Source organism: Macaca nemestrina, chromosome 8 (assembly GCF_043159975.1).
Source record: "Macaca nemestrina isolate mMacNem1 chromosome 8, mMacNem.hap1, whole genome shotgun sequence".
In the NCBI taxonomy this organism is placed as follows: domain Eukaryota; kingdom Metazoa; phylum Chordata; class Mammalia; order Primates; family Cercopithecidae; genus Macaca; species Macaca nemestrina.
The window spans coordinates 13,195,290-13,221,011 of NC_092132.1; the positions used below are offsets into that span (position 1 = coordinate 13,195,290).

General features: G+C 42.1%; 1 protein-coding gene and 1 long non-coding RNA gene across 3 annotated transcripts in view; one reads left to right on the forward strand and one right to left on the reverse strand.

The window, feature by feature from the left end:
• Positions 1-1,380: 1,380 nt before the first annotated feature.
• On the reverse strand, positions 1,381-12,887 carry LOC105492823 (uncharacterized). 2 transcript variants are annotated; one of them, XR_011606729.1, is made up of 4 exons: positions 12,848-12,887; positions 10,007-10,107; positions 9,394-9,507; positions 1,381-1,466 (listed from the first exon to the last, which is right to left on the reverse strand). It is a non-coding gene; the product is annotated as an uncharacterized lncRNA (long non-coding RNA). The 2 variants fall into 2 exon arrangements; XR_003020709.2 differs by having other exon boundaries at positions 1,393-1,463.
• LOC105492820 (HHLA1 neighbor of OC90) overlaps positions 8,945-25,722 on the forward strand; it is a 44,402-nt gene continuing 27,624 nt past the window's right edge. The window contains exons 1-7 of the mRNA XM_011760079.2: positions 8,945-9,000; positions 14,755-14,854; positions 15,874-15,933; positions 19,888-19,947; positions 21,041-21,121; positions 24,210-24,293; positions 24,397-24,480. Of these exons, the coding sequence (XP_011758381.2) occupies positions 14,776-14,854; positions 15,874-15,933; positions 19,888-19,947; positions 21,041-21,121; positions 24,210-24,293; positions 24,397-24,480 (448 nt within the window). The 5' untranslated portion in view covers positions 8,945-9,000; positions 14,755-14,775. The remainder of the gene's footprint in view (positions 9,001-14,754; positions 14,855-15,873; positions 15,934-19,887; positions 19,948-21,040; positions 21,122-24,209; positions 24,294-24,396; positions 24,481-25,722) is intronic.

Below are 25,722 nucleotides of genomic sequence, written 5' to 3' on the forward strand. Positions count from 1 at the left end.
TCCCATCCTGATCATGGGTCTCAGAATTCAATTTTGAAGTTTTCCTTTCAAAGAAACTACTTCTCTTATATCTAGAGACTGACAAGATTCTCCCAGCTGCCTAGTCTCAGTTCCTCTCATTAGAAGAAAGAATCATACTGTCTTTTTTATTGGTAACTAATGCCATCACCACAAAGTCTCATGCCCTACCCTCCTGCTTCCACTCCCTACAATCCCACTGCCTCCCATGGTCCCATTTCGGGGACTTGCAGCACCAGTCAACATAGCCACCCAATCCACGGGCTTCAGCATCAACCTCGATTACCCACCTTCTTCACCTGCACAGCCCATGATTTCTACCTTGTGACTCTTTCCAAGGAGGGTCCTCTTTTTGCCACACTTTCTCCCTTCCTGGTCTATAATGGTCTGTTTGACTCTGGTCTCTTTCCTTCCACTTCATCCTCTACAGTGTTTGTGACACAGTCATCTTGAAGAAACAGAAATCCAATCATGTCCTTTTACTGTTTATACATTTCAGGGCTCTTCGACATCACCTAACATTTAACTTTTAAAATTTTTTTCTTTAGCACACACAGTCCTCAACGATCAGCCACTTTCATGCTCACTCTTACCTGTCCAGCTAAGTGTCATGTTCCTTACCTATTCACCAGTGCACCCTCCACGATACATATGCTCTGTGTTCTACTCCATAAAGGAAGGCCTGCAACTCCCCAGACACACCCAGTTTTATAATGCTTGCTATATCTCGGTCACATTGTTTCTTTTGCCAATGAAACACTCACTCACAAGACTTGCTAAGACATCATTTCCTCACGAAAGTCCTTCCTGAGTCTTTCATCCTCCAGGTAGAACAAACCATTCTTCCCTTTGCCTTGACTGTATCCTGTACAGACATCCACTATAGTATTTGTATTTTCATGATTTTCTCAGTGATTTCAGTGTCTATCTTCATTACTTCCATGACTACCACCACTATTCTGTGAGTTGTCTGAGGATAGACACTGAGTCTTACTAATCTTTGTCCTCAGAAACTATCATGGTGACTGTAAGTGCTAAAGAATGAAACAATGAGTAAATGCAGCTACATTTTAGGTGTGTTATCTATTGCTACACAAATATTGCCACAAACTTAGTGACTAAAAACAATACAAATTTATTATCTCATAGTCTCTGCTGACCAGGAATCTAAGAACAACTTAACTGGGTCCTCTGCTTTAGGGTCTTACAAATTCAATCAAGGTGTTAGCTGGAGCTGTGGTCTTACCTGAGGCTCAACTGGGGAAGAATCCACTTCTTGTCTCACAATAGGAACAATTCAGCTCTTTGAGGGCTGTTAGACTGAGGACATCAGTTTTTTTGCTGGCTGTTGGGCAAAGATTGCTCTCAGTTCCTTGTCACATAGCCTTCTCCATAGGTCAGTTCACAATATAGCGCTTGCTTCATCAAAATGAGCAAGGGAGAGCCTGCTGGCAAGATGAAAGTTGCAATCTTATGTAACATATCATAAAACTAACAACCCATTACCTTTGCCATATTTTATTGATTAGCAGCAATTCACAGATTTGCCTGTGCTCAAGGGGAGGGTGTTACTACACAAGATATAATTGAGACCATCTTAAAACCTGTCTGTCACACTAGGTAACTAGGGCATTCTCAAAGTTAGCATGAACTTGGTATTGTCTTTAGGGACTAATGAAGCATATATTAGAACTCAGAAACCTCCCTCCAGCTAATAAGGGTGATTGCTTAATCTCTGGACCTAGCCTTTATCAGCCTCTCCCAAACTCAATTCTGTTAGACATAAGAATAATAGCTAAGATTTACTGAGCACGTACATGTGCCAGACATTTTATTTAGTATTCCCTATGAATCATCTCATTTAGTCTTCACAATAAATCTTGGCACTCAGAACTATTATCATCCCCACTTTATAGATAGGGACACTGAAGTATAGAGAATTTAGTCACTTGTCCAGGGTCACATAGCTAGTAAATAGCACAGCCAGGATTCAGACCAGGAAGTCTGACTCCAGAGCCTTTATTCTTAGCTACTAATCCATTAGAATCTTTTATTTTGAATAAAAGTCCTTGCTTGCTAAGCAGGGAATAAATATGTTTATATTCATTTAATTTACCTAAGTTTTCTCACTCAAGTTCCTTTCCTGCATGCTTCTCCAGGGGTTATATAATGTGTGGTTGTCTCATTTAAGATCCAAGTGGAAAAATAAGAAAGTCATACACAGGCAAGTGGAGGAGATTTTAATAAAGGGTTTGCTTACAAAGATTTGGTGATAGTTTAGTTAAATCAGATTGGCATGGTACAGTCCTGCAAAGCTAGCAACTGCCCTGCAAAGGCCAGAACCCAGATGGAGCCATGTGATAGGGACTATGACCTTGGGCAATCTGGTAGTGAACCAGCAGGGAGGGAGCTAAGGGAATAAAGACTGCAACCTCACTCTCTTTCCCTCTTCTGATCCTCTACTGGTACCTACTGTTGTCTGAACCCAACAGAAAGCCAGGGAGGAAGGAAGCCTGCTGCATAGCTTTAGAAAACAGAAAAGTAACTAGGATGAAATCATGGCACGAGTGAGCTCACCACCCAAGGAGCTCTGTGATAAAAAAGCAAAGCTTGAAAAAGCATGAACTTTGGGAAAGATCTACCTTGAAAGCTATGCAGAGGAAGCGGAAAATGTAAAGAGCGGCCCAGAAACCATGATCAATGTAGATAGAAATGACGAGAAGAGGGTCATGGAATTAAAAGGGGAGAAATGAGAGGGGGTGGCCATCATATAGAGTAATACCAAGATGTTGAGGTAAGGCAGGATATGGATGGGAAAGAGGCCGCTGAATTTATGTAATATAGGTAAAGTTGAGGAGCTCTTTTAAAAGAAAGGCAAAGAGCTGCAGGAAAAATGAGGGTCCAAGTGTTGATGAAAACAATGACAAGTAAGGAGAGTTTGTTATCGGTTGCAGGAGGAAATGATAGGGGAGGCTTCAGTATATTTATAAAATGTGAGAAAAGAAGTGTTGAGAGGGAAAGAATAAAGACAAAAGAAAGAAAATAGATAATTGATGGCATAAAGACCAAGAGGAAGAAAATAATCAAATACAAACTAAAACCCATAGCTGCAAAGACAACACGATGGGAATTGAACACCTCCTTGGTACCAGCCACTACACAGGTTTAATCAAAGTCTTTTAAAGTGTTATTTTAATTTACTTTTTGAGACAGAGTCTCATACTGTTACCCAGGCTGTGGTGCAGTGGTGCAATCTTGGCTCACTACAACCTCCACCTCCTGGGTTCAAACAATTTTCCTGCCTCAGCCTCCCAAGTAGCTGGGATTACAGGTGCACACCACCACTCCAGGCTAATTTTTGTATTTTTAGTAGAGACAGGGTCTCACCGTGTTGGCCAGGCTGGTCTCAAAGTGATCCGCCTGCCTTGGCATTCCAAAGTGTTGGGATTACAGGCGTGAGCCACCATGCCCAACCTAATTAAAGTGTTATTCAATCACTACAATTTTAAGTCATCGTAATTCCCATTTTATACACGGGGAAATTGAGGCTCAGAAACATAAAGAAATCTGCTCAAGGTCAGACACTAAGAAGGGAAAGAGTCACAATTTGAACTTAACCAGGACCACCTACCCCTGAGTCTCAGGTTACTTCCTTTGGAGAAACCACTTCCCAGACCATGTGGGCTGAAGAAAGAATAGGTGAATCAAAAACACTGTGAGTTGATGGGAGAGGAAATTAGTAAAGCTTATTTAAGTTTGCCTCTCTCTACTGTCAGTACAGTGGGAAGGAATGTTTTTTCATGAGAGAAAAAGAACCTTGAGAGGGTTACTTAACCCTTTTATGGTAAGCAATTGTAAAATGGGGAGAATTATACCTATCTTGAAAGGTCATTATATGGAATGATGTCGGTAGAGTACTTAGCAAAGGATCTAACCCACAGAAAATGTTCAGTGAGTGACAGCTTTTGACTCCATCCCATGCCCACACACCAAGCTGCCCTAATTTGGGCGTCTACAAAAATAGAGATGAGGTGTTGAGTGTAGGTGGTTTATTCAGAAAGCATTCCCAGAAAACACAACTCAGAGAGTGGAGAGATGAAACAGGGGGAGAAAAGTCTCAGATAGAGAAACAGAAGCATTGCCAGTGAAGGTGGAGAGCTGCCAGCATGCTGAGAATTATCTGTGAACTGCAGGCGAACTCCGAAGTAGGGAGGAAGGACACAGGGCAGGATACCATCAGCATCTGGCACATAAGCCTACTTGAAAACCAGACATACACAAAAATAAACAAAAACCCATCCAGGTTGCCACAATTTACTCTGTAAATCAAAGGACAAAGATGGCTTACCCTGGGCAAGCTGGAAATGACATTCACAGACACAATTCATTGTGGAAACATTGCCTGTAGCCTCTGAGAATCAGGGTAGACAACCACTGCTCTTCTAGAACACCACCATCTGGCTGCAAAGTCCATGTCTAGCATCACAAAGGCCTATGGACAACTTTGCAGTTATGGTAAGTAAATCCACTCTGCAACTGCATATTTCTGTCCAATAAAACTTACCCACTTCAAGCCTCAGGTGACTGTATAACAGAGAAAAAGCCCAAAAATTTCTTTCCATCTGCACAAATTCAGCAAAAACCCATTCATAGCCTTACATCCCAGATACTCTGGGAACTTGTTCTTGTTTCTAATAATTTCAGCTTCCAACAATGAGAGTGGGCATCCCGTTGACCCAGGACCCAGTGACTTCTCCTCACTGAAGACATTTAAGGTGTCTCCCTTGGGAAAAATCCAATTGTCCCATGTCCTATCCCCACATCAGATATGAAAATATTCCCAGCAGTTTATCTTCTGGTTCTGGGCAGGTCTGCCTCAGGCCAGTGCAGGGCAAGGGAGTTAGCAGAAGGAAGAACAATGAGAGAGGTGATTTGAGAAGTATCAGGGGTCAGGTCATGAAGGCCCTCATGGGCCATATGAGGTTATTTGTTTTTACTCTGAATCAAGAGGGAAGTCATTGCAAGGCTTCGAGTAGAGAGATAGCAAGATCTGATTTATGTTAAAAAGAGTTTCTCTGGCTGCTGTATTGAGAATACACTGGAAGGGGCAAGAGCAGAGGCCAAGAGATTAGTTAGGAGCAACACTGCATTTGCAATAATCGGTTCAATGAGAGTCAAGAGAGGATTGGACCCAAGTGAGAGTAGCGGAGGAAGTGAGAAATGTTTGAAATCTGGATACATTTTTAAGAGCAGAGATGACAGAATTTACTGATGGAGTGAATGTGAGATATGAAAGGAGAACAAGAATAGGATTATTGCAAAGTTTTTTGAGTACCTTAATGAGGGAAGGTATCATGGAGATAGGGTAGACTGGGGAAGAGTCAGGTTTTGCAAGCAGAACATGAGTTTGTTTTTTATGTGTTAAATTTCAAATGCATATGAAATATTTGATGGAAATATCCAGCAGGTATTTCAGTATGGAGTTAAGGAGACTGTTCAGCGCTGAAGATATCTCTGTCTATATCTATATCCATACTCATATTTATGCAGTCATGCACTGCATGATGATGGATCAGTCAACAATGGACGACGGCCCCCTAAGATTATACTGGAGCTGAAAAATTCCTATCACCTAGTGATATTGTAGCCATCCCAGTGTCACAGTACAATGCATTACTCATCTATTTATGGTGATTCTGGCATAAACAAGCCTACTGCACTACCAGTTGGATACAAATATAGCACATGCAATTATGTACAATACATAATAATTGATGATAATAAATACTGGTTTACGTATTTATTATACAATACTTACTTTACAGTGTACTCCTTCTACTTATGAAAAAAAAATTTACTGACCGGGCACTGTGGCTCATGCCTGTAATCCCAGCAATTTGGGAAGCCGAGGCATGTGGATCACCTGGGGTCGGGAGTTCGAGACCAGCCTAACCAACAAGGTGAAACCCTGTCTCTACTAAAAATACAAAAAATTAGCCAGGCGTGGTGGCAGGTGCCACTCAGCTACTTGGGAGGCTGAGACAGGAGAATTGCTTGAACCTGGGAGGCAGCAGTTGCAGTGAGCCGAGATCACGCCACTGCACTCCAGCCTGGGTGACGGAGCGAGACTCCATCTCAAAAAAAAAAAAAAAATACTATAAAGTCTCAGATCAGTCTTTCAGGAGGTATTCTAGACAAAGGCATTGTTTTCATAGGAGGTGACAGCTCCATGTATGTGATTGTCCCTGAAGACCTTCCAGCAAGACAAGGTGGGGAGGTGAAAGACAGTGATAGGGACGATCCTGAACTTGCATCAACCTAGGCTAATGTGTGTGTTTGTGTCCTAGTTTTTAACAGAAAAGTTTAAAAAGTAGAAAAGAAAAGTAAAAAAGAAAAATTAAAAACAGGAAAAAGATTATAAAATAAGGATATAAAGAAAGTTTTTGTCGTACAATGTTTGTGTTTTAAGCTAAGGTATTACAAAAGAGTCGAAAGGTTTAAAAATCTTTTGTTTATAAAGGAAAAAAACTACTGTCAGCTAAGGTTACTATTTACAGTAAGGTTAATATTCTCAATAAATTCAGCGTAGCCTAAATGTACAGTGTTTATAAAGTCTTCAGTACTATGCAGTGCTTTCCTAGGCCTTCACATTCACTCACTGCTCACTCACTGACACCCAGAGCAACTTCTAGTCCTGTAAGTTCCTTTCATGACGAAGTGTTCTTCTACACAGGTGTTCCATTTTTCATCTTTTATACTGTATTTTCATGTGCCTGTTCTATGTTTAGATACACAAATGCTTACCACTGCATTACAATTGTGTACAATATTCAGTATAGTAATGTCCTATACAGGTTTGTAGCCTAGGATCAATAGGCTACACTGTATAGCCTAGGTGTGTAGTAGGCTATACCATCTAGGTTTGTGTGAGCACACTCTATTGCTGTTTGCATGACGAAATTGCCTAATGACACATTTCTCAGAACGTATCTCCACCATTAAGTAATGACTGACTTTATCTATCTATCTATTCAACAACTTGTAGGAAACATTTAAAACCATGAGACAGAATGAGATCCCCAAGTGAACTAGTATAGAGAGAAAAGAGAAGATAATCAAGGAGTGAGCCCTACAACATCGAGAGGCCAAGGAGACAAGGAATGAGCAAAGGAGGCTGAGCAGGAGCAGCCAATGAAACAGGAGGGAAAACAGGAGACTGTGGTGTGGGGAAGCCACGTGCTGAGAGGGGTTCAAGGAGGGAGTGATTGGCTAATGGCATCAAGTGCTGCTGTGCCCAGTGAGAAGTGGAGTTAGCCATGTAGGAATCAGCATGGCCTTGACAAGAGCTGCACTGGAGGGGATGCTGGTGTCATGCCTGATGGGAATGGGCTTGAGAGAGAGGAGATGGAGGTGCTCTGGGACATCAAGTAGAGACAACTCGTTGAGGAGTTTTGCCGTGAAGGGAAAGAGAGAAATGAAGGAGGAGCTGTAGGGGATGTAAAGTCAAGAGGACTTTGATTTTGTTTAAGTAGAAAGAATAACTGAAGAATAGGAAGGAGCGAGTCGTTAAGAAGCCTGGGGAAAAGCCTTCCAATGAGAAGGAGCGGCCAGTGCAAAGTCGCTGTGGCTGTAAACAAGGGAAAAGGCCGCATGTGATATGGGTAGAGACTTAGGGAGGGGGCAATTGCAAGAGTCTTTGTGGCCAGGGTAAAGAATTGAGATTTTATTCTAGGTGCTGATGAAAGCTGTAGAAGGATTTTAGGCAACGTAGTGACATGATCTTGATTCATGTTTTAAAAATATTTCTCTGACTATGTATTGCATGATTTCAGTGAAATGAAGTGTTCAGAAAATAAAAGCATATAGAGATTGAAAGTAGATTAGTGGTTTCCTGGGCCTGGTGGGGGTGGAGGGAATGGGGATTAACCATAAATGGGCAAGAAGAATCTTTCTGGGGTAACAGAAATGGTCTCAAATTAGAATGCAGTGATGGTTGCACTAAATTTATGTTGAATTTTACACTTAAAATGGGTGAATTATACCTTAATAAGGTTTTTCAAAGATTACTATGCCTGATATAATGGAGACTTATTTAGGGAAGCAAGAGTGGTAACAAGGTGACAAGCGAATGGCAACTCCAGTCGTCTAGATAAAAATCATCAGTCTTGAACTCTGGCCCTAGGAATAGAAGGGGTCAAGTTCTTCTAGGCCAGGAGTTGGCACTTTTTCTGGAAAGGGCCAGATAGTAGTAAATATTCTAGCTTTGTGGGCCATATGGTCTCTGTCACAACTACTCAGTTCTGCCATTGTAGCCCAAATGCAGCCACAGACAATACATAAATAAATGAGTGTGGCAATGCTCCAATAACATTTTATTTGTGGACACTGAAATTTGAATTTCATACAATTTTTGCATGTCATGAAATACCATTCTTCTTTGATTTTTTCAATCATTTAAAAAATATAAAACCATCCTGAGGTTGCAGGCTGTATAAAAACAAGTACCCCGCTGTAGGCACCTGCTAAAATCAACTACAGCCCCCAGCCCTTTCTTCAGAAGACTCCGGCGGGCCTGCAGGCCAGGTGATGCTTGGCCCACAAACCTTTGCAACAGGAAGAGAGAACTCATCACCTAGGGACTCCTGTTCTCTCCTTCAATACACGTAATTACTGTCAGAAAGGTTTTCCCATCCCATGCTGAATCAGTGCATTGTCATTCTGCTCACGGATGCTATTCAGTTCATTGCATGGGCATTTTTCTCCCTTGGAGTTGATCTTCTTTCACCACCCCGAGTTTTTGGTAGGATTATTATTCCATTTTTTTCCCAAGGGGATTTAAAGCAATGTTATCAAGCCTTTCTCCACCCCCACCCACTGTATCTTTCACTAAGAACTCATATAAACCCCATGGCTCTGACCTAGCTGTTAATCTTTCTAGTTATTTAAGTTCTTTGAAGTCAATTTATCCTTCTCAGAAGATAGGTAAGTAGTATACGGTAGGTATTTTAAAACTCTTTTGGTTCCTCCTCCTCTTCAAAGCAAGAAGCCAGCTAAAGAATTCATCTGCTATAATCCTGAACTCCGGGTTCCTGGATACTGAAAGATATGAGAGCAGTTTCTATCATCCAATATCTACATTGCATTTAGCTAAGACTCCATCCCTTGATCACTTGATCACAGTCTATTTCTTGCCGTTGTTCATTTTAAGCTATTGATTAGAATCTTAAGGCAGTCACCAGCTGGAAGGATGGTTTCTCCTCACATCTATGATAAAAGAAACATAATCTTTAATCCAAAGCATTGGAATGAGGATGAAAGAGTACGCTAAAAAATGACTGGCAGTGAGGCAACAGCTAAACAGTTATACTTTCTTACTCAGTGTTCAACCAGCAATGGATTTTGGCAGCAAACAGACTGGACTTCCAATCCTGGCTCTCCCAGATGCATTCCTTTGGGCCTTATGTTTGTCTGAGCCTTGGTTTCCTGAAACTATAAAATAAGAATTACAACAAGTCATTAGTAGGGTTGCTGGAAGGACCAATGGGTTACCATATGTAAAACTCCTAGCACATCAGATGGTCAACAAATATTAGGATCTTCACTTTTCTGTCATTAGATGTTTTTTAAAAGCCAGCACCGCACTTTTTGGTCTTCTCTCACAGCTCATGGAGCCAAACTACCTAAGTTTGAAGTCCAGGGCTGCCCCTGCCAGCTTTATGACCTTGGGCGAACTGTCTAGAATCCCTAGGCTCCTGGTTTCTCTTCAAGAAGGGGGAGCTGATATCTACATGGAAGGTTACTGGCTGAATGGACCGTCGTAATACCTCAGAACATGTGTCACTCACTGTGGCTAGCCCACACCCGCTGACACTCCAGTGTGTATTTCCACCTCTCCACAGCACACCGTAATGACGCTATATCTGATCCGGCACCTTTTGACTGCAGAGATCAGTGAGAAAGGCAGCTTTACTCATCAAGCTGAACTAACCTTGGTTGATTTGGGACTCTTGTTGATTGGAGGTAACACAATGTTTAATTAAGACTCTAGAGCATTTGCCTTCACCATCCACACTCCCGGCTTCAGGGCTGCTGTGATAAAACACACAGACATATTGCAAATTAATTTCACAAGACTCTTGGGTGGATTCTTGGCCCATCAGTCACAGCAACACTTCTCAGCCCTTCTCCCGGGAGTGTGACTGGATTTCTAACCCTTCCACTTCCCAAAATGCTTTGAAATGGCCATTCTGTTTGTGTTCAATATCAGACTTTTTACTGGCACTCCAAGTTGGTATTTTGAAAGCAGGAGAGTAAAACAGAACACTGTGGAAAAGATACTTTAGTATCTGAGAGACCATGGTTCAAATCCCAGTTCTCCTGCTTAGAAATCATGTGACTGGGAGCCGGGGCTACACCTCAGAACCCTGGGCCTTTATCTTCTGTAACTCAAAGATCAACGCCTGTCTCATGGGATGCTTGAGAAGTTGAAATAACAGATTGTGCTCAAAATGGGAGGATCAATACATTGTACTCTAGGGGAGGAAACTCCTGTTTCCTCTACTCTCTTAGGTTCAGTTTCTGAGGTCCTGCAAATTAAACTAACAAAAGATAGACTACAGGAGAAAAATGGTTTTTTCATATGCTTATAGGAGTCCTTACAAAATGAAATGAAAACCCTAAAGGGAGCCGGGCACGGTGGCTCACACCTGCAATCCCAGCACTTTGGGAGGCTGAGGAGGGTAGATCATGAGGTCAGGAGTTCAAGACCAGCCTGGCCAAGATGGTGAAACCCCGCCTCTACTAAAAATACAAAAATTAGCCTGGCGTGGTGATGGGCACCTGTAATCCCAGCTACTCAGGAGGCTGAGACAGAAAATTGCTTGAACCCAGGAGGCGGAGGTTGCAGTGAGCCGAGATCACGCCACTGTACTGCAGCCTGGGCGACAGAGTGAGACTTCATCTCAAAAACAAACAAACAAACAAACAAATCCTAAAAGGGCCATCAGACTTGGGGACTTATACATCACTTTAACAAAAAGGTGAGAAATTTGTGGAGAAGTGACAAGACAAAGGAAAAGAGTTTTGAGCTTCTAGAGGCAGTATAATGTGGGAAGGAAATATATGGGGAAACCAATGGAAGCTAAGGCTTATTTTTGTGAGGTTTGTGTGCCCACTCAGCACCCACTTTCCATCTTCTTCATGGCCATAAAACTCTCCCCGGGAGAGAGAATTTCTCAGAAGTGTCTGTACATAGTCAGGTAGGAGACGCTCCAAGAAGGCTTCTTTCTGCCTCTGTTGATTCTCAGTGGCCTTCCACTCAAAATAATCCACGTGACCAAAGCCACTTATCAGGGGATAGTATATTTTGACTGGCATATTTTGATCCCCTTCAATATATAATTATTGTGGTCCTGTCATCACGTGACTTGCTCTTCTTTAAGGGTCATGGAAGAAACAGAGATTTATAAATAATTATCCAATAATAATCATGAGAAATGTAGTGAAATAATGACAACTTAATTTTATGGTAAAGTTTTGGATATCTAATTCAGTCTTTTAAAGATATAACTTTGAGGACTCACTCTATCATATGAAGAATATCGTCTGTCTTGCTTACTATTGGAGTACCAACATCTTTTCTTATTTTTATTATTATCACTATATTATGTTGGTGCAGAAGTAATTGAGGTTTTTGCCATACTTTAATTCTATCACTTTATTTATTAAACATTTATATAGCACTTGCTCCATGCCAGACGCTGTCCACTGCAGTCTATCAATGTACCATATTTTAATCCTCAGGACAGTCTTGGGTGAGGCACAGAGGGGTTTAGTAAGTTGCACAGCAGAGCCAGGAAGTAAACCTAAGCAGTCCTCCAACGCCAGGGTCTGTGCTTCTAACAACTATGCCATGAGCTCCACAAATGCTTTTTGACTGAGTGAAGGTTAAGTAAGTTAGCCCAGATCACAATGGCCAACTCGAGATTTAAGTAAAGTCTGTCTGACCTTAAACCCAGGCTGCCTCCCTGTCCTAGACAGTCCCAGAGTGGCCCCGACTTGCAAAGGGGAGCATAAGGCCAGATAGTCTCAGTTTTACTGTCAGTTGAAGCCTAGCCAGTCTGAAGTGTTCCTTTATAAAACTCTCCAATTATCCAAACTATGGATGTTCCAAATATTGCATGAGATACACTAAGATATTATTCATTGCTATCAGAAATTCAAATTTAACTGGGTGTCCTATGTTTTGTACTTGTTAAATCTGACAACCTTAATCCAAACATATAGTTGACTTGGCCAATGACAAAGAATTAAAAAACCAGGGAGAAGTAAAAATGCGTTTTTCTCCAAGAACAATATCAGTAGGAATTGTAGTCTTTGAGTAATAAATCTTAGCATGTTGGCTGGGCGCGGTGGCTCATGCCTGTAAACCCAGCATTTTGGGAGGCTGAGGCGGGCGGGTCATCTGAGGTCAGGAGTTTGAGACCAGCCTGACCAACATGGAGAAACCCTGTCTCTACTAATAATACAAAAATTAGCCAGGCAAGGTGGCGCATGCCTGTAATCCCAGCTACTCGGGAGGTTAAGGCACAAGAACCGCTTGAACCCGGGAGGCTGAGGTTGCAGTGAGCCAAGATTGTACCATTGCACTCTAGCCTGGGCAACAAGAGCAAAACTCTGTCTCAAAGAAATAAAAATAAATAACTCTTAGAATGTTTACTCTTAGTAGATGGAAGAGGGTGGTTAACATAATGAAGCAGGAGTCAAAAAGAGGGAAATGTGTAGCTATTATATAAATGTAGATAATGGTTTTTCTACTATAAGGTTTTACCTTTTAATTCCATATTCCTCTGGTATGATGCTGAGTCCTGAAATAGATACAGAAGAAGAAGGGGAGAAAGAGGAGAAAAAAGAGAATGATAAGATAATGAGAAAGAAATTAAGATTCCTAATATCTACCATATTCCAGAGATTGTAGTAAGCATATTTCATTGCCTCATTTAATCTTCACAAAAATACCTTCAACGTAGCTATGACTCTGTCCATTCTACACATGAAACTCAAAAGGGAAGATAATGTTTGCACAGTCGTTGAGGTGCCAGAGGAAGGAATCTTCCTTTAGCAGGAATTGCCTGCCCACCTCCACCCCCGTCACCCTTTGCTAGAGAGAACACTAAGTCCTGGCTTCACCAGGTGCTCGCTGTCTCTCTCCTTGTCTCTCTCTCTCTCTCTCTCTCTCTCAGTGGAGAATTTAGCACAGCCAGCCTTGAGTGTGAATTAGCTGAGCACATGTCTACATCTTCTAAGTTACTAAACAGCCCAAGGGAAGTAGCAGTGTCTACTCTGTCCCTGTGTCTCCAGCCTGAGCTTGATGCCTGGTATGTGTTGTGAGCATAACAATGTGCCAGGCACTGGGCAAAATGCTCTGGATTCGTTATCTTAAATCCTCACAAAGACCCTGTGAGAGTTCTCTTAACTGTTTTGCAGATAAGGAAACTTGATATTCAGAGAGTAAACAGACTTATGAGAATAGGCGAACTCCAAGAAAGCCCCACCTTCTTGCTTCCTTGTAAGACCTGTCTCTGTGTGGGGTGGCACCTAGAACAAATGCCAGTCACATATCTTTCAATAATTTAAAAACTATTTAACTGTTTCTGGGATCTTTTAAGAAAATTCCACAGGGGCTTCCCATTCCTAATGGACAGCAGAACTTCTCAACATGCAATTTGCCCTGAGGATGCTCCCTTCCGGCAACATTTTTCTCCAACCCAAGCACAGATTCTCTTGACTTTTCTTCCCTCGCAATTCACCTTCCAGAAAAATCCATCCCTCTATCAATGGTAAATTTCTCCTCTTTTCAAATCATATCTGTGCAGCCTGTATTTAAGTTGTCATTACATTAATACCTACACAGAAAGACTGTGCCGTTATCAAGTATGAATCAGACAGTGTTTTGTGTGGCATCTGGCACGCAGGAAGTGCTCAATAAATGTTAGCCGTTATTCAATTTAGTCTCAGCTTTGCAGCTGTAACTATCATGATGATTTTGCATGGCAAATGCAAAATGAGAATGGCTGGCACAGAGTGCTGCAGAGAAGGAAAGAGATTGTGAACACTCATATACTCCTATGATGATATATTTTCCTATTTATGAGAGGAAGTGATGCTGTATTTGAAGGATATTTCCCATCTCAACAGCCAAAAAACCCATGGAAGAAACATTAATGCTCCCTGCATATGTATGCATCTCCCTCTATATTCCCAGATTTCCTGCAGTCATACAGGGTCATGTAAGTAATTTTGGTATGGGCTGCAAGCAAAAGCAAATGTGTTGCTTCCCGCCAAAGCACTTAAGAGTTGGTGCATAATCCCACAGCTCTCTCCCTTCCAGTGCCACAGTGAATCAAAGTCTAAGGAGGCTACAGTTGCCACATGGAGAACTACAGGATAGTGAAGCACCATTAACTGGAGTCCCTGAGAGACTGTGTGGAGCAGAGTTCCCCACCAAAATGCAGTGAATACATACTGCAAACAAGAAATCAACTTTTGTTGTTAAGCCCATTAAATTGTTGAGTTAATTTGTTACCTTAGCTTCCTAACCTCTCCTAACCTAGTACAAAGCCTTTTTCAGATTGTGATTTTAATGATTCCTCAGGCACTGTTCTCAAGGGAAGGTCTGCATCAATGTGCTTAGTAATCTAGCCAGTTTCCTCCAAGTGCTTGCTTGCTTCATTCCAGGTGGGTCAGAGTATCACAGGCATGCTGGGCTTCCTGTCACGTGGTCCTCCAGTGAGGCTGTGCGTGGGCCTGGCGTGTGTCTTGTCCCTTTGGAACACAGGTGGGTCTGGCTGGAGTTCTGGAAGTGTCTGTGTTGTATAATAAGTTTGAGTATCCACTGTGCTTTAGAGAACCTCAGTAGCCAACATTTCTGCCCAGAATCCTAAATGCATTATTTGTTCAAAATGGCAAGAATAACTTCCCCATTTCTGTTTTTCCCTTGACTTTTTGCATTTGATTCCCATCTATGCAACAGAATTCTCTTCACCTCCACTGTTGCGACCTTTGTCCAAAGCATTATTTTCCTTTACCTGGACCATGAGACAGCTTTCCAAACCAGCTTCTCCTCTTGTCTCTCCATGACCCATTCACCACCAATCAGCCTGAGTGATCTTTTCATAAATCTTGTGATGTCATCTTCCAAGTTCCTCCCTCTTTTCTCTCCCCCTGCCCCAAATTATTCACGGGCTTCCTACTTCTCTCTGTGTAGTGTACCAGGTCCTTTTCAGGTTCTGCACGACCCTGCCTCCCTCACCATCCCTGCTTCCTACCACCTTCACCTGTTTCATTCTTTATGCCCCCATCACTGTTGGCCTTCTTTCAATTCTTTAAAGTAATACTCATGCCTACCTCAGACACTGGGCTTGTGCTGTTCTCTATACATCAAATATTTCCCCAGTTAAATCCTACTCAAATGCAATTCATTCTTCAGAGCTCAGCTCAATGTCCCCTCTCAGGGAAGGCTTCCAGATTCCTGGGACTAGATCAGCCCCCTGTTACATACCCTTACCATTCTCTTCAAGGTATTCAATGTTGTTTTCCTATGTGTCTGCCTTTCCAGCACACACAATGCCTAGCAAATACTCGGCACTCAATAGCATGATCCATCATCAGTAGTTGGTCAACAAATATTTGATGACTAAATGGTTAAATGAATGAATAAACTAGATGTGGGACTAAATGTCACTTCACAATCCCAGATCATAATTCTCTCATCTGTAAAATGGGTATGTTGAATCAAATTATCTCTGGTATTATGTCTTGGTTATAATTACTCTGATTAAACCTTTTTTACTTTAGTGTCTGGTATCAAAGGAGAAGCCAAGAAAGAGAAGGGAATGACCTTTTTACCTACAACAGGTAAGTGGGTAATAAGGGCTCCTTTTCAGCTCACTGTTCTTGGACAAATTCCTTGACTTCCCCAAGCCTTACTTTCTCTACTGATAAGAAAGCGATTGTATCCACATCTAACACTCTAATAGTCACAACAATGGTTCCTTTGAGCTGCTCATTTCTTTATGGTTCATTGAATCCTTGTGATCTTAATAAATCCACAAAGACTGTGGCATTACATTGGTGATAGAAGATTTTATAATGGAAGGTATTTTTACTTGCCATAATTGCCTTTGTAATAATTTCATCTTTCTTTGGCTTTCCTTTTTGATGCTATGAAATTGACTTTGCAGTACAATGGTGAATACATTGCAACAGGAAGGACAAGAGGAGTCAGGGAAAACAGGTTTCTGTTTCTAAATTTTAGTAAACAAGCAGGACAATTTTTGGTATGGTTTTGGTGGAAATTATGTTACTTTTTATTTTTATTCATTTATTTTTTTGAGATGGGGTCTTACTATCACCCAGATGGGAGTGAGGTGGCACAATCTCAACTGACTGCAACTTCCACCCGCCAGACTCAAGAGATTCTCCCACCTCAGCCTCCTGATAGCTAGGACCTCAGGCATGTACCACCACATCTGGATAGTATTTTGTACTTTTGGTGGAGACAGGGTTTCACCATATTACCCAGGCAGGTCTCTAACGCCTGAGCTCAAGGGATCCACTCACCTTAGACTTCCAAAGTGCTGGGATTACAGGTGTGAGCCACCAGGCCTGCACTATTTTTATATTCTCATTTATTTTTAATTAGTACATTCACGCAGTTCAAACAGCAAAAGGTACAAAAGTGTATAAAGTTAAATGCTCCCCCAGCTGACAGCTTCCCTTTCCTGATAGCACCAATTGTACCAATTTATTGTGTATAAGTAGGATAACTTTCCATAAATATTTTTCCTATTTGAGCCTCTAATTTTCTCCTCCTTAAATGGGAACTACAATTCTTGCCCCACAGGTAATCACGAAGGATAAAAGGTGATAAAATACTAAGCATGAAGAAGTACAAAAAGTGCTAGGAAACTTCTATTTTAAAGATACTATTATGGTGGTCTTTTTATCCAAAAATAGAAAAATACCTCTTTGTAATCTGTCAGGGTACTTATTTGAAAAATGCTCTGTATTACATCCTATTCAAAAATCTGTGCTCCACTGGTGTTTAGTTCAGACTTCAAATATTGTTATCAAAATCCACTCGAGGATTTGTAATTTAAAAAAGGAGTGGTAGAAATACTCTTTCCTTGGTGAAAGCAATGGTGCTAAAAAAAAAAAAAAAAATGGTGCTCAGTGAGGAAGATGACACAGGGCCCCCCATTCTGGCTGGAAAGGTATAGGAATCCTGCCAGCCTCGTAGCCTGGGGCATCTCTGCTGCCTGGAGACCCAGAACTGACATAATCCTGGCCCCTCACTTGCATGGAGGACTCTGTTGCCTTGGCAGGTCACAAGCAAGGTTGATTGGTGCCTCCCGCAGATCTTACAGCAGCTGGTGAAGAGTAGACTGCTTAGGTAAAGTGCCACGCAGGTGCCTGAGGGGTTGAAGTGGCCTCACCCAAGCTAGAGAGCTGACTAGTTGGCAGCATTTGCCCTGCTTAATTATATCTGTCTCAGACTTCCTTTCATTGTGACATACGCCCCTTGCCTCCAGTAGCCCTATTATGGGGAAGGGGGGTCAGAGTCCCCACCTACCTCTAACCCCAGAAGCTCTGTTATTTAACCAGAAAGCTTGACAATTGGTAAAAGGACAAATTGGCTTAAGCAGGCAACAGTTGACTTGACTCAGTTTCAACATGGTATCCGAAAAGCAGAAGACAGCAACTTAAATGGCCACTGACGGATAAACAAAAAAAGGAAATGCGGTATATACATACAATGCAATATTATTTGGTCTTAAATAAGAAAACACTGCCATATGCAATAACATGAGTGAACCTGGAGGATAGTATGCTAAGTGAAATGAACCAGTCACAGAAGGACAAACACTGCGTGATACCACTTTCATGAGGTATCTAAAATAGTCAAACTCACAGAAGCAGAGAGTAGAAAGTGGGTCACCAGGGGATTAGGAGAGGGAAATGGGAAGTTTACTGTCCAAAGAGTATGAAATTTCAGTTACGCAAGATGAGTAAGTTCTAAAGATCTGCTGTACAGCATAGTGACGATCGGTAACAATACCATATTGTGCAGTTAAAAATCTGTTAATTGGGCTGGGCGTGGTGGCTCACGCCTGTAATCCCAGCACTTTGGGAGGCCGAGGCGGGTGGATCATGAGGTCAGGAGTTTGAGACCAGCCTGACCAACATGGTGAAACCCCATCTCTACTAAAAATACAAATATTAGCCGGGCATGGTGGCATGGGCCTGTAATCCCAGCTACTCAGGAGGCTGAGGCAGGAGAATTGCTTGACCCCAGGAGGCGGAGGTTGCAGTGAGATCACACCACTGCACTCCAGCCTGTGCGACAGAGTAAGACTCCAACTCAAAAAAAAAAAAAGAAAAATTTAATAGAGTAGATTTCATGTTGTGTTTTTCAATAAAATTAAAATTAATTTAAATTAAATTAAAAAGTAAAAGAAAAGCGAGCGAGAAGAACGTGGACAAAGAGTTGAGATTGCTCTTTTCTGATTTTATCTTAGCCACTAGCCCAATATGGGATTTAAGTATATGAAATCAAGTTTGGGGATTTCAGTTTATCCATTCTTCAAAGTGTTGGACAAGATGAATTCTGAGGATGTTATGAAGTGTTTGAGGCTGTACTTTCAGGTTCCTATTTGATTCATGAAAACTTTTATTTTGGTGTCTGGAAATAAAGATGTTAAGAAGGAAAAAGATGGGACATTCCTCGGTGTAATGGGTAACTACATCAGCCCTGAATCTTGTAACACAGAGCACACTTTTCAGACTCTGTGGCTTGTTGCTTTCCATCTGTAAAATGAAAATGTAAAATAAAGCACCTTCTCCATCCTGTTGGTACCTACTGTTGCAGTGGTCATTTTTCATGTTACATGTGATACTAGCTTTTTGTGTGTCAGCTTCTTTTCTGAACCTCTCCGTGACCCTGACAAGACGTGTCGCTTCAGTGTTGCATTTAATTTAATAAAATAAATTGTAAAGTAGGGCACCTTCTCCATCCAGATATAACATGAAAAATGACCACTGCAACAGTCATAGTCACAAGTGCAGTGTAATTCTATAGCATGTGGTCCAAAACTACTGATCCTTCTGGTCTCTGCTTAATGTCACTTCAAGGCCTTCTCCATCCTCGACACAAGGCTAGTGCCCTGGTGCTCCCACACTGTGTTGACATTCCTCTCTTGTCACAACATGTGAGTTTCCTCCTCCCTGACCAAATCACACACAGGAAGCCCCATGGAGCTGGAGACTGGGTTCATTCCCCTTTACCATTTCATATTGCCTAGCATATTGCTTGGCCCTCAGTGAATATTTGTTGAATGAACCAATGAAGATTGAATGAATGAATGCCTTTGAAATTTCATATTTTTCTTTGACATTTTCTCCTTTGGCCGCATGAAATTTGCTAAGTAGTCAAGAGGCCTAATATTTTGGCCATTGCTCCACAGTTCTAGGAAGTAGGTTCTGAACCCTTTATTACCACTGCTCAAGGTTTTTCTCCTCTCTGGGCCTCAGTTTCCCTACTCGGTTAAGGAGTGGGGTAAATAAGACCCCTGTATCAGAATCACCAAGCTTATTTATTAAAACGTGGATTTCTAGGCCACACCCATCCCAGAGAGGTTAGAATCTGTATCAGGGCCATACAGAGGAGTCTGGGATCTGCCTTTCCTCAGTGTCTGCCAGTGACTCTCGCACGGAGAGCAGATGCCAAAGAAGCTTCCAAGACTTCTTCCGTTCCTGGGGGTAGGAACTGGACCACTCGCATTTTTCTCATGAAGACTGTTTCCTTCCCAGTGTCTGGCCTTAGAGGAGAAGAGAGGAAGGAGAAAGGGGTGGCGTTTCTTGCTACAACAGGTGAGTGCCGCTCCCCAAAATCCCTTGGGTTGTCTGGGCTGCAGAGCAATTCCTCCACTTCTCTGGACCTCTGTTGTTTCCCACAGTGGAGAGAACGTCATCTCTCTAATCATTATCTGATCATTAAGTAAAAGTTGAAGAAGGCAACGTTTGAATAAATAGGAGCATCAACAACTGTTTCCATCTTGTCAGCTGTTATTTCCAAATCTTTTTTCTTTTAGATGGAGTTTCACCCTTGTTGCCCAGGCTGGAGTGCAATGGCACAATCTTGGCTCACTGCAACCTCCACCTCCCAGGCTCAAGCAATTCTCCTGCCTCAGCCTCCCAAGCAGCTGGGATTACAGGCACCCGCCACCACACCCAGCTAATTTTTATATTTTTAGTAGATACGGGGTTTCACCATATTGGCCAGGCTGGTCTCAAATTCCTGATCTCACGTGATCCACCCACCTTGGCCTCTCAAAGTGCTGGGATTACAGGCGTGAGCCTGGCCAGTTTCCAAATCATTAAGGAATAGCGAGAGGAAGCGGGAATTTTAACTCCACTCCCTGCACGCTGCCACTCCTGCCACACCTGGGAGATTTCTCCCTCCATCCTGGGTCATATCCTGGACCTATTAATTCTGAATTTCTGAGGATGGAGCCCAGGTACTGGAATTGTGTAATTTAAAATATATATATTTCCAGGTGATGTCAATGCTCAGCCAGGTTGTGTGGACCCCACTTTTACACGGGGTACTTATTTTCAAAGAGCTGCTGAGAACTCCTGCGATGCCCTTGGGCTTCCCATTACACTTGAGATACGTTTTATATGAGTCCTGAGTCTCTCCAAATGCAGAGATGCAATCGTCACTAAAAGTTAATGTTTCCTGTGCTTCATTGGGATTTCTCTTATCTATATTTGTCACTCTGTTGACTGTCACCTCCTAAGGTCGGGACCCTCCTCTTGACTTGGAACCCCTTGTGCCTGACACTTGGTTTGTGTTCAGCACATGTGCAAAGAAGTTGAATATCTACCTGAAGTTTGGAAATGAGGAACTTTTTCTCTTGCCGAGAAAAGCCTGCCAGTGACGTTATCTCTGAATCTCTTTCAGAGCTGCCTGCAAGGTCAATCGATCTGTCCGCACTTAACCTGACGGAGCTTGTGAATGGGATGTTGAGTAGAGCATTAAAAGGTAATCATTTTTTTAAAACACAATCCAGGTCTATGTTTTTTATTGTACCAGTGTCTTTTCTGAACCTTTCTGTTGCCTCGACAAGACACTTCACTTCTGTGTCTCAAGTTTCTCGGTGTTCAGAGTGGAGAATAGGCTGAACTCAGTGGCCCAGGCCTGTAATCCTAGCACTTTGGGAAGCTGCTTGAGCTCAGGAGTTTAAGACCAGCCTAGGCAACATGGCAAAACCCCGTCTCCACAAAAAAATACAAAAATTAGCTGCGTGCATCAGTGCATGCCTGTGGTCCCAGCTACTCAGGAGGCTGAGGTGGGAGGATTGCTGGAGCCCAGAAGGTTGAGGCTGCAGTGAGCTGTGATCATGACACTGCATTCCACCCTGAGAGAAAGAGTGAGACTTTGTCTCAAAAAACAAAAACGGAAACAGAATGCAGAATTCATTGTCCCACCTAACTCAGAATGACGTAGAAGGTTTACGAGAATTTTGAGAGTAAATTGCATTCCAGACATCGTATGTTTGTAATTGTAACTCTGTTGCCATAAACTAATAATAATTACTCATTGATTAAGTTAATATGATTCTGGATTTCTTTTTTTAAGATCATATTATGATTACGATATTATTGTAATCTTTTTTCTGTGTTCTTTAGCGTCTAGCAAAATGATTTGTATGTAACACATACTTAGTGAATGACAGCAAAGCCTGAACGATCCCTAGTGTACGCTCCTCACTGCCTTCACTATTTATTCTCACATTCTTCAGTCAATGTTCATAGAACACCTATCACATGTCAGGCACTATTCTAAGTATTGGCGGATAAGGCAGTAAACAAAAAACAAAAATCTCTGGCCTGGGGGAGCTTCCATTCTGTTGGGTGAAGGGGTAACCAAAAACAAACAATAAACATAACAAATAAGTAACGATACATGTAATTTAGAATAAGGGGGATGGAGAATGCCAATTCAGCATTGAGGTCTATGTAAATGGCATTCCCTAGGATTGTGCAATACACACACTGCACAACTGTGCCAGCTGGCTCTACACTTGTTCACTTACACATTTACCCATAAACATTATTATCCTTCCCTGTCCCAATGCCTGTTACTGTAAATCACAGGGATATAGCTCCTGCCTCCAATTTGCTCTCATGAGAGTTGCCGTGGATAGGGCTGCCTTGGGAGGTGCACGATAAGAAGGCAGTAGTCTACGTGCAGAGGGTGCTGTGGAGAGACTGAATCATCAGATGGAGGGATGGGCTGCAAAATATTTAGCCCTTCCAGCCCTGAACTGTTAATCCTGTCCTTTCCTCTGCAAGGCCCTGCCCTGGGCTCTGCGAAATTTTGCAGAGACTCGAATGCCGTAACTGGTACCCTCCAGGAGCTCAAAACTCTTCCAGTGACTAATTTAATCCTTGTATAACCTCCATGGGGTGGTACTCTCACTCCCATTTTCTAGATGCAGACATTGAAGCAAGCCCATTGCCATATAGAATTGGAATTCAGACATGTTTAATCCAGGTTTGTGATGTAGGCCAAAGTTCTCGAAACTTGTTGCACAATAAGAAGGACCTGACATACTTATTAAATATTCATCTCCCCAGGTTCCTGCTCTAGAGATTCTGATCCAGCTGATCTTGGATGGGACCCAAAACATACATTTTTACCAAGTGCTATTTGTGATTCTTAAAAAAACTGAGTACTGGAGTATTCACATTTTGGTGTATACCCCATTCTTCTAAGGAGCTGATTAAACACAGAGTCTGGTTCTCACCCAGTGTACCACATTAGGGTCTCCAGACGGCAATAGCCAGAGAGCCGAGGGGGAGAATGGGCACCGCTGGTGATTTGCGTGCACCAAAGTTTAATGATTCTGCCATTCCATCCACCATCACAGTGGGTGGTGGAAATCACCTGAGGCCGGGCACAGTGGGTCATGCCTATAAGCCCAGCAGTTTGGGAGGCTGAGGTGGGAGGATCACTGGAGCCTGAGAGGTCGAGGCTGCAGTGAGCTGTGACTGCATGATTGCATTCCAGCCTGCTCTCAAAAAAAAAAAAAAAAAAAAAAAAATTCACCTGACAACTTTGTTAAAATTCAGAACCCTGGGAATACCCATCTTTCCCCTTTCTTCACCATCTGATTTAGTAGACCTGAGTCACAGCCAGGAATGTGCCCTTTTAATAGGTGCACCTTGTAAATTGATGCAGGTGGGTGATTCTCAGACCATGGTCTGGAAAGATCTCCCTCTGCTGCACTGTCTTCCAGATACAAACCAAAAACAGGCACTGATGGAGAGTAGACAAGATGCTCATGCATGTATTCCTAAACCTGATTGTTTATGTTAGTATTCCTGGTTTAAAAAAAATTCCCTTTCTCTGTGTAGTAGACTGAAAATGGCCAAAGATATCCACTTTGTAATTACCAGAATCTGTGAATACTTCCTTATATGTCAAAAGAGTGAATATCACCTGATATGATAACATATTGATTGATTGAGTTACAGATTTTGAGATGAGGCCATTGTGCAGGATTATCTGTGTTGTGCCAGATGCCACCACAAGGGCCCTTACGAGAAAGAGGCAAAGGAGACACACACAGAAGAAAAGATCATGTGACGATAGAACAGAGAGAGATGTGGCCACAAGCCAAGGGACACAGGCAGCCGCCAGAGCTGAGAGAGGCAAGAACAGATTCTCCTTTAGAGCCCTTGAAGGGAGTGTGCCCTACTGAGTTTCAGACTTCTAGCCCCCAGAACTGTGAGAGAACAAATTTCTGCTGTTTTAGGCCACTGAGTTTGTCATAATTTGTTACAGCAGCCTCAGGAGCCTAATACACCTTGGAATCTTACTTAGAGAGTTGCCACAGCTTGGGATGGATCAGGAAATATAGACAAATGATACATACTCTTCAGTTTTTTGGTTTAGTTTTACTTTATTATTTTTTATTTCTGTTACTTTTTTGTTTATTTATTTTCATCATTGCTTTCTTTATTTGTATTGTTAATTTCTAGGGACTGTTTACCTATTTGTATCATTTACTCATTGTTACCTTAGTAGCCATCTGTCTGTCTCTTTATCTGGTATGTTTTGGCAGATAGCAAGAAGTTCTTCTCCTTGCTGAGTGTCACTTCCTACAGTTCCTTCGCCTTCCACAAGTTTTCTGTAGCTGTTTACAACAGTGAGTGCTGCCTAGCTCTTCTTGATGGTGGTGGTAGTGGTGGAGATGTGTTGCAGGGCCGGTCTGTGTGTCAGGATCTCTGTTGAATCCTTTCTCTTCACAGTTTCTAACCTGAAGACGGTGGACCCCGCCAAATTCCCCACAAGGTATTGCTACTGTTTAAACAATCGGACCAATGACTTATCAGGTGGGTACAGCTAACCATGAGGTTTGCAGCTTTTCCAATTTTGCTTGTGTCCTTTTAGATAAGTTTCTATTTTTCCTCAATGTAAGATAGGAAAATATGTTCCTATCCACTACCTTTAACCATGTGCACATTCATTATCCCAGTGAAAAACAGTTGTGTGCACAAAAGGGACAGGAGGAAAATGTTCATGAAGCACTGTTTTAATTGCAAAATTGAGGAACAACCTAAATATCCATCATGAGGGAAAATGCTTAAATCGTCTCCATTAAGTCTCCAAAGTCTAATTAAACTTTGGAAAACAGCCACAGATAATACACAAATGAGAGAGAGTGCTCAAATTTGGCCTGTGCATGGAAAAACTTCCAAGAGATTTTTAATTAGAAAAAGAAAGTTACCCAAAAATATGAAGAGCACAGTGTTATTGATAAGAACACATATGGGGGCACCAGATAGGTGATTCCCTCTGAAAAGAAGATTGGAGTGTGTTTTAGAGTGGAAGAATGTTGGTTAAAAGAGCCTTAGATTATCTGAACTTTTTTTCCCAAGGAGAGTATATTCATGTGCTAGTTTTATAAATAAAACTTTAAAGTATTACAAGTTCCTTATTTTAGAGAACACTGAAAAATAAAAGTGACAATTTTTGCACCACTAATTCACCCATTCAGTAATTCTGTCTGAGCGTGCACTATGAGCCATGCACCCTTCTAGGTGTGGGTAAAGCACACAGAGCAAAGTGAACACACCTCCTGCTCCCATGGCACATAGATTCCTAGCGGGGAGCAGAGAGTAAATAAATGCACTGCAAGTACATGGTATGTGGGCTGACAGCCTGACCATGGGGACCATGAAGCAGGGGAAAGCTGGAGGGAAAAGTCACGGTGGGGGATATTACTGTGTGTAGGGTGGTCAGGAAAGTCTCCTCCAAATGAGGTGAGGGTTGAGGGGTGATCTTCAGGATGTGAGGGGCCAGCCCTGTGGTTATTCCTGGGTACAGTGTTCCAGACAAATGCCTAAGCAGCAGCATGAGGAGGACCAGAGAAGCCAGCATAGGTGGAGCCGGTTAGCCAGGACAGAGTTGTAGGAAATTAGCTCCGATTGGTGAGGGCAAAATGGGGAGGGTGTTGCAGATCATATAAAAGTTTAAGGTCTACTGTGAGGATTCTAGTTTTTACTCGGAATAAGAAGGAAGCCATTGTGATTGTCTGCACAGGGAAGAGACATGATGTGACATTTTGAAAGGCT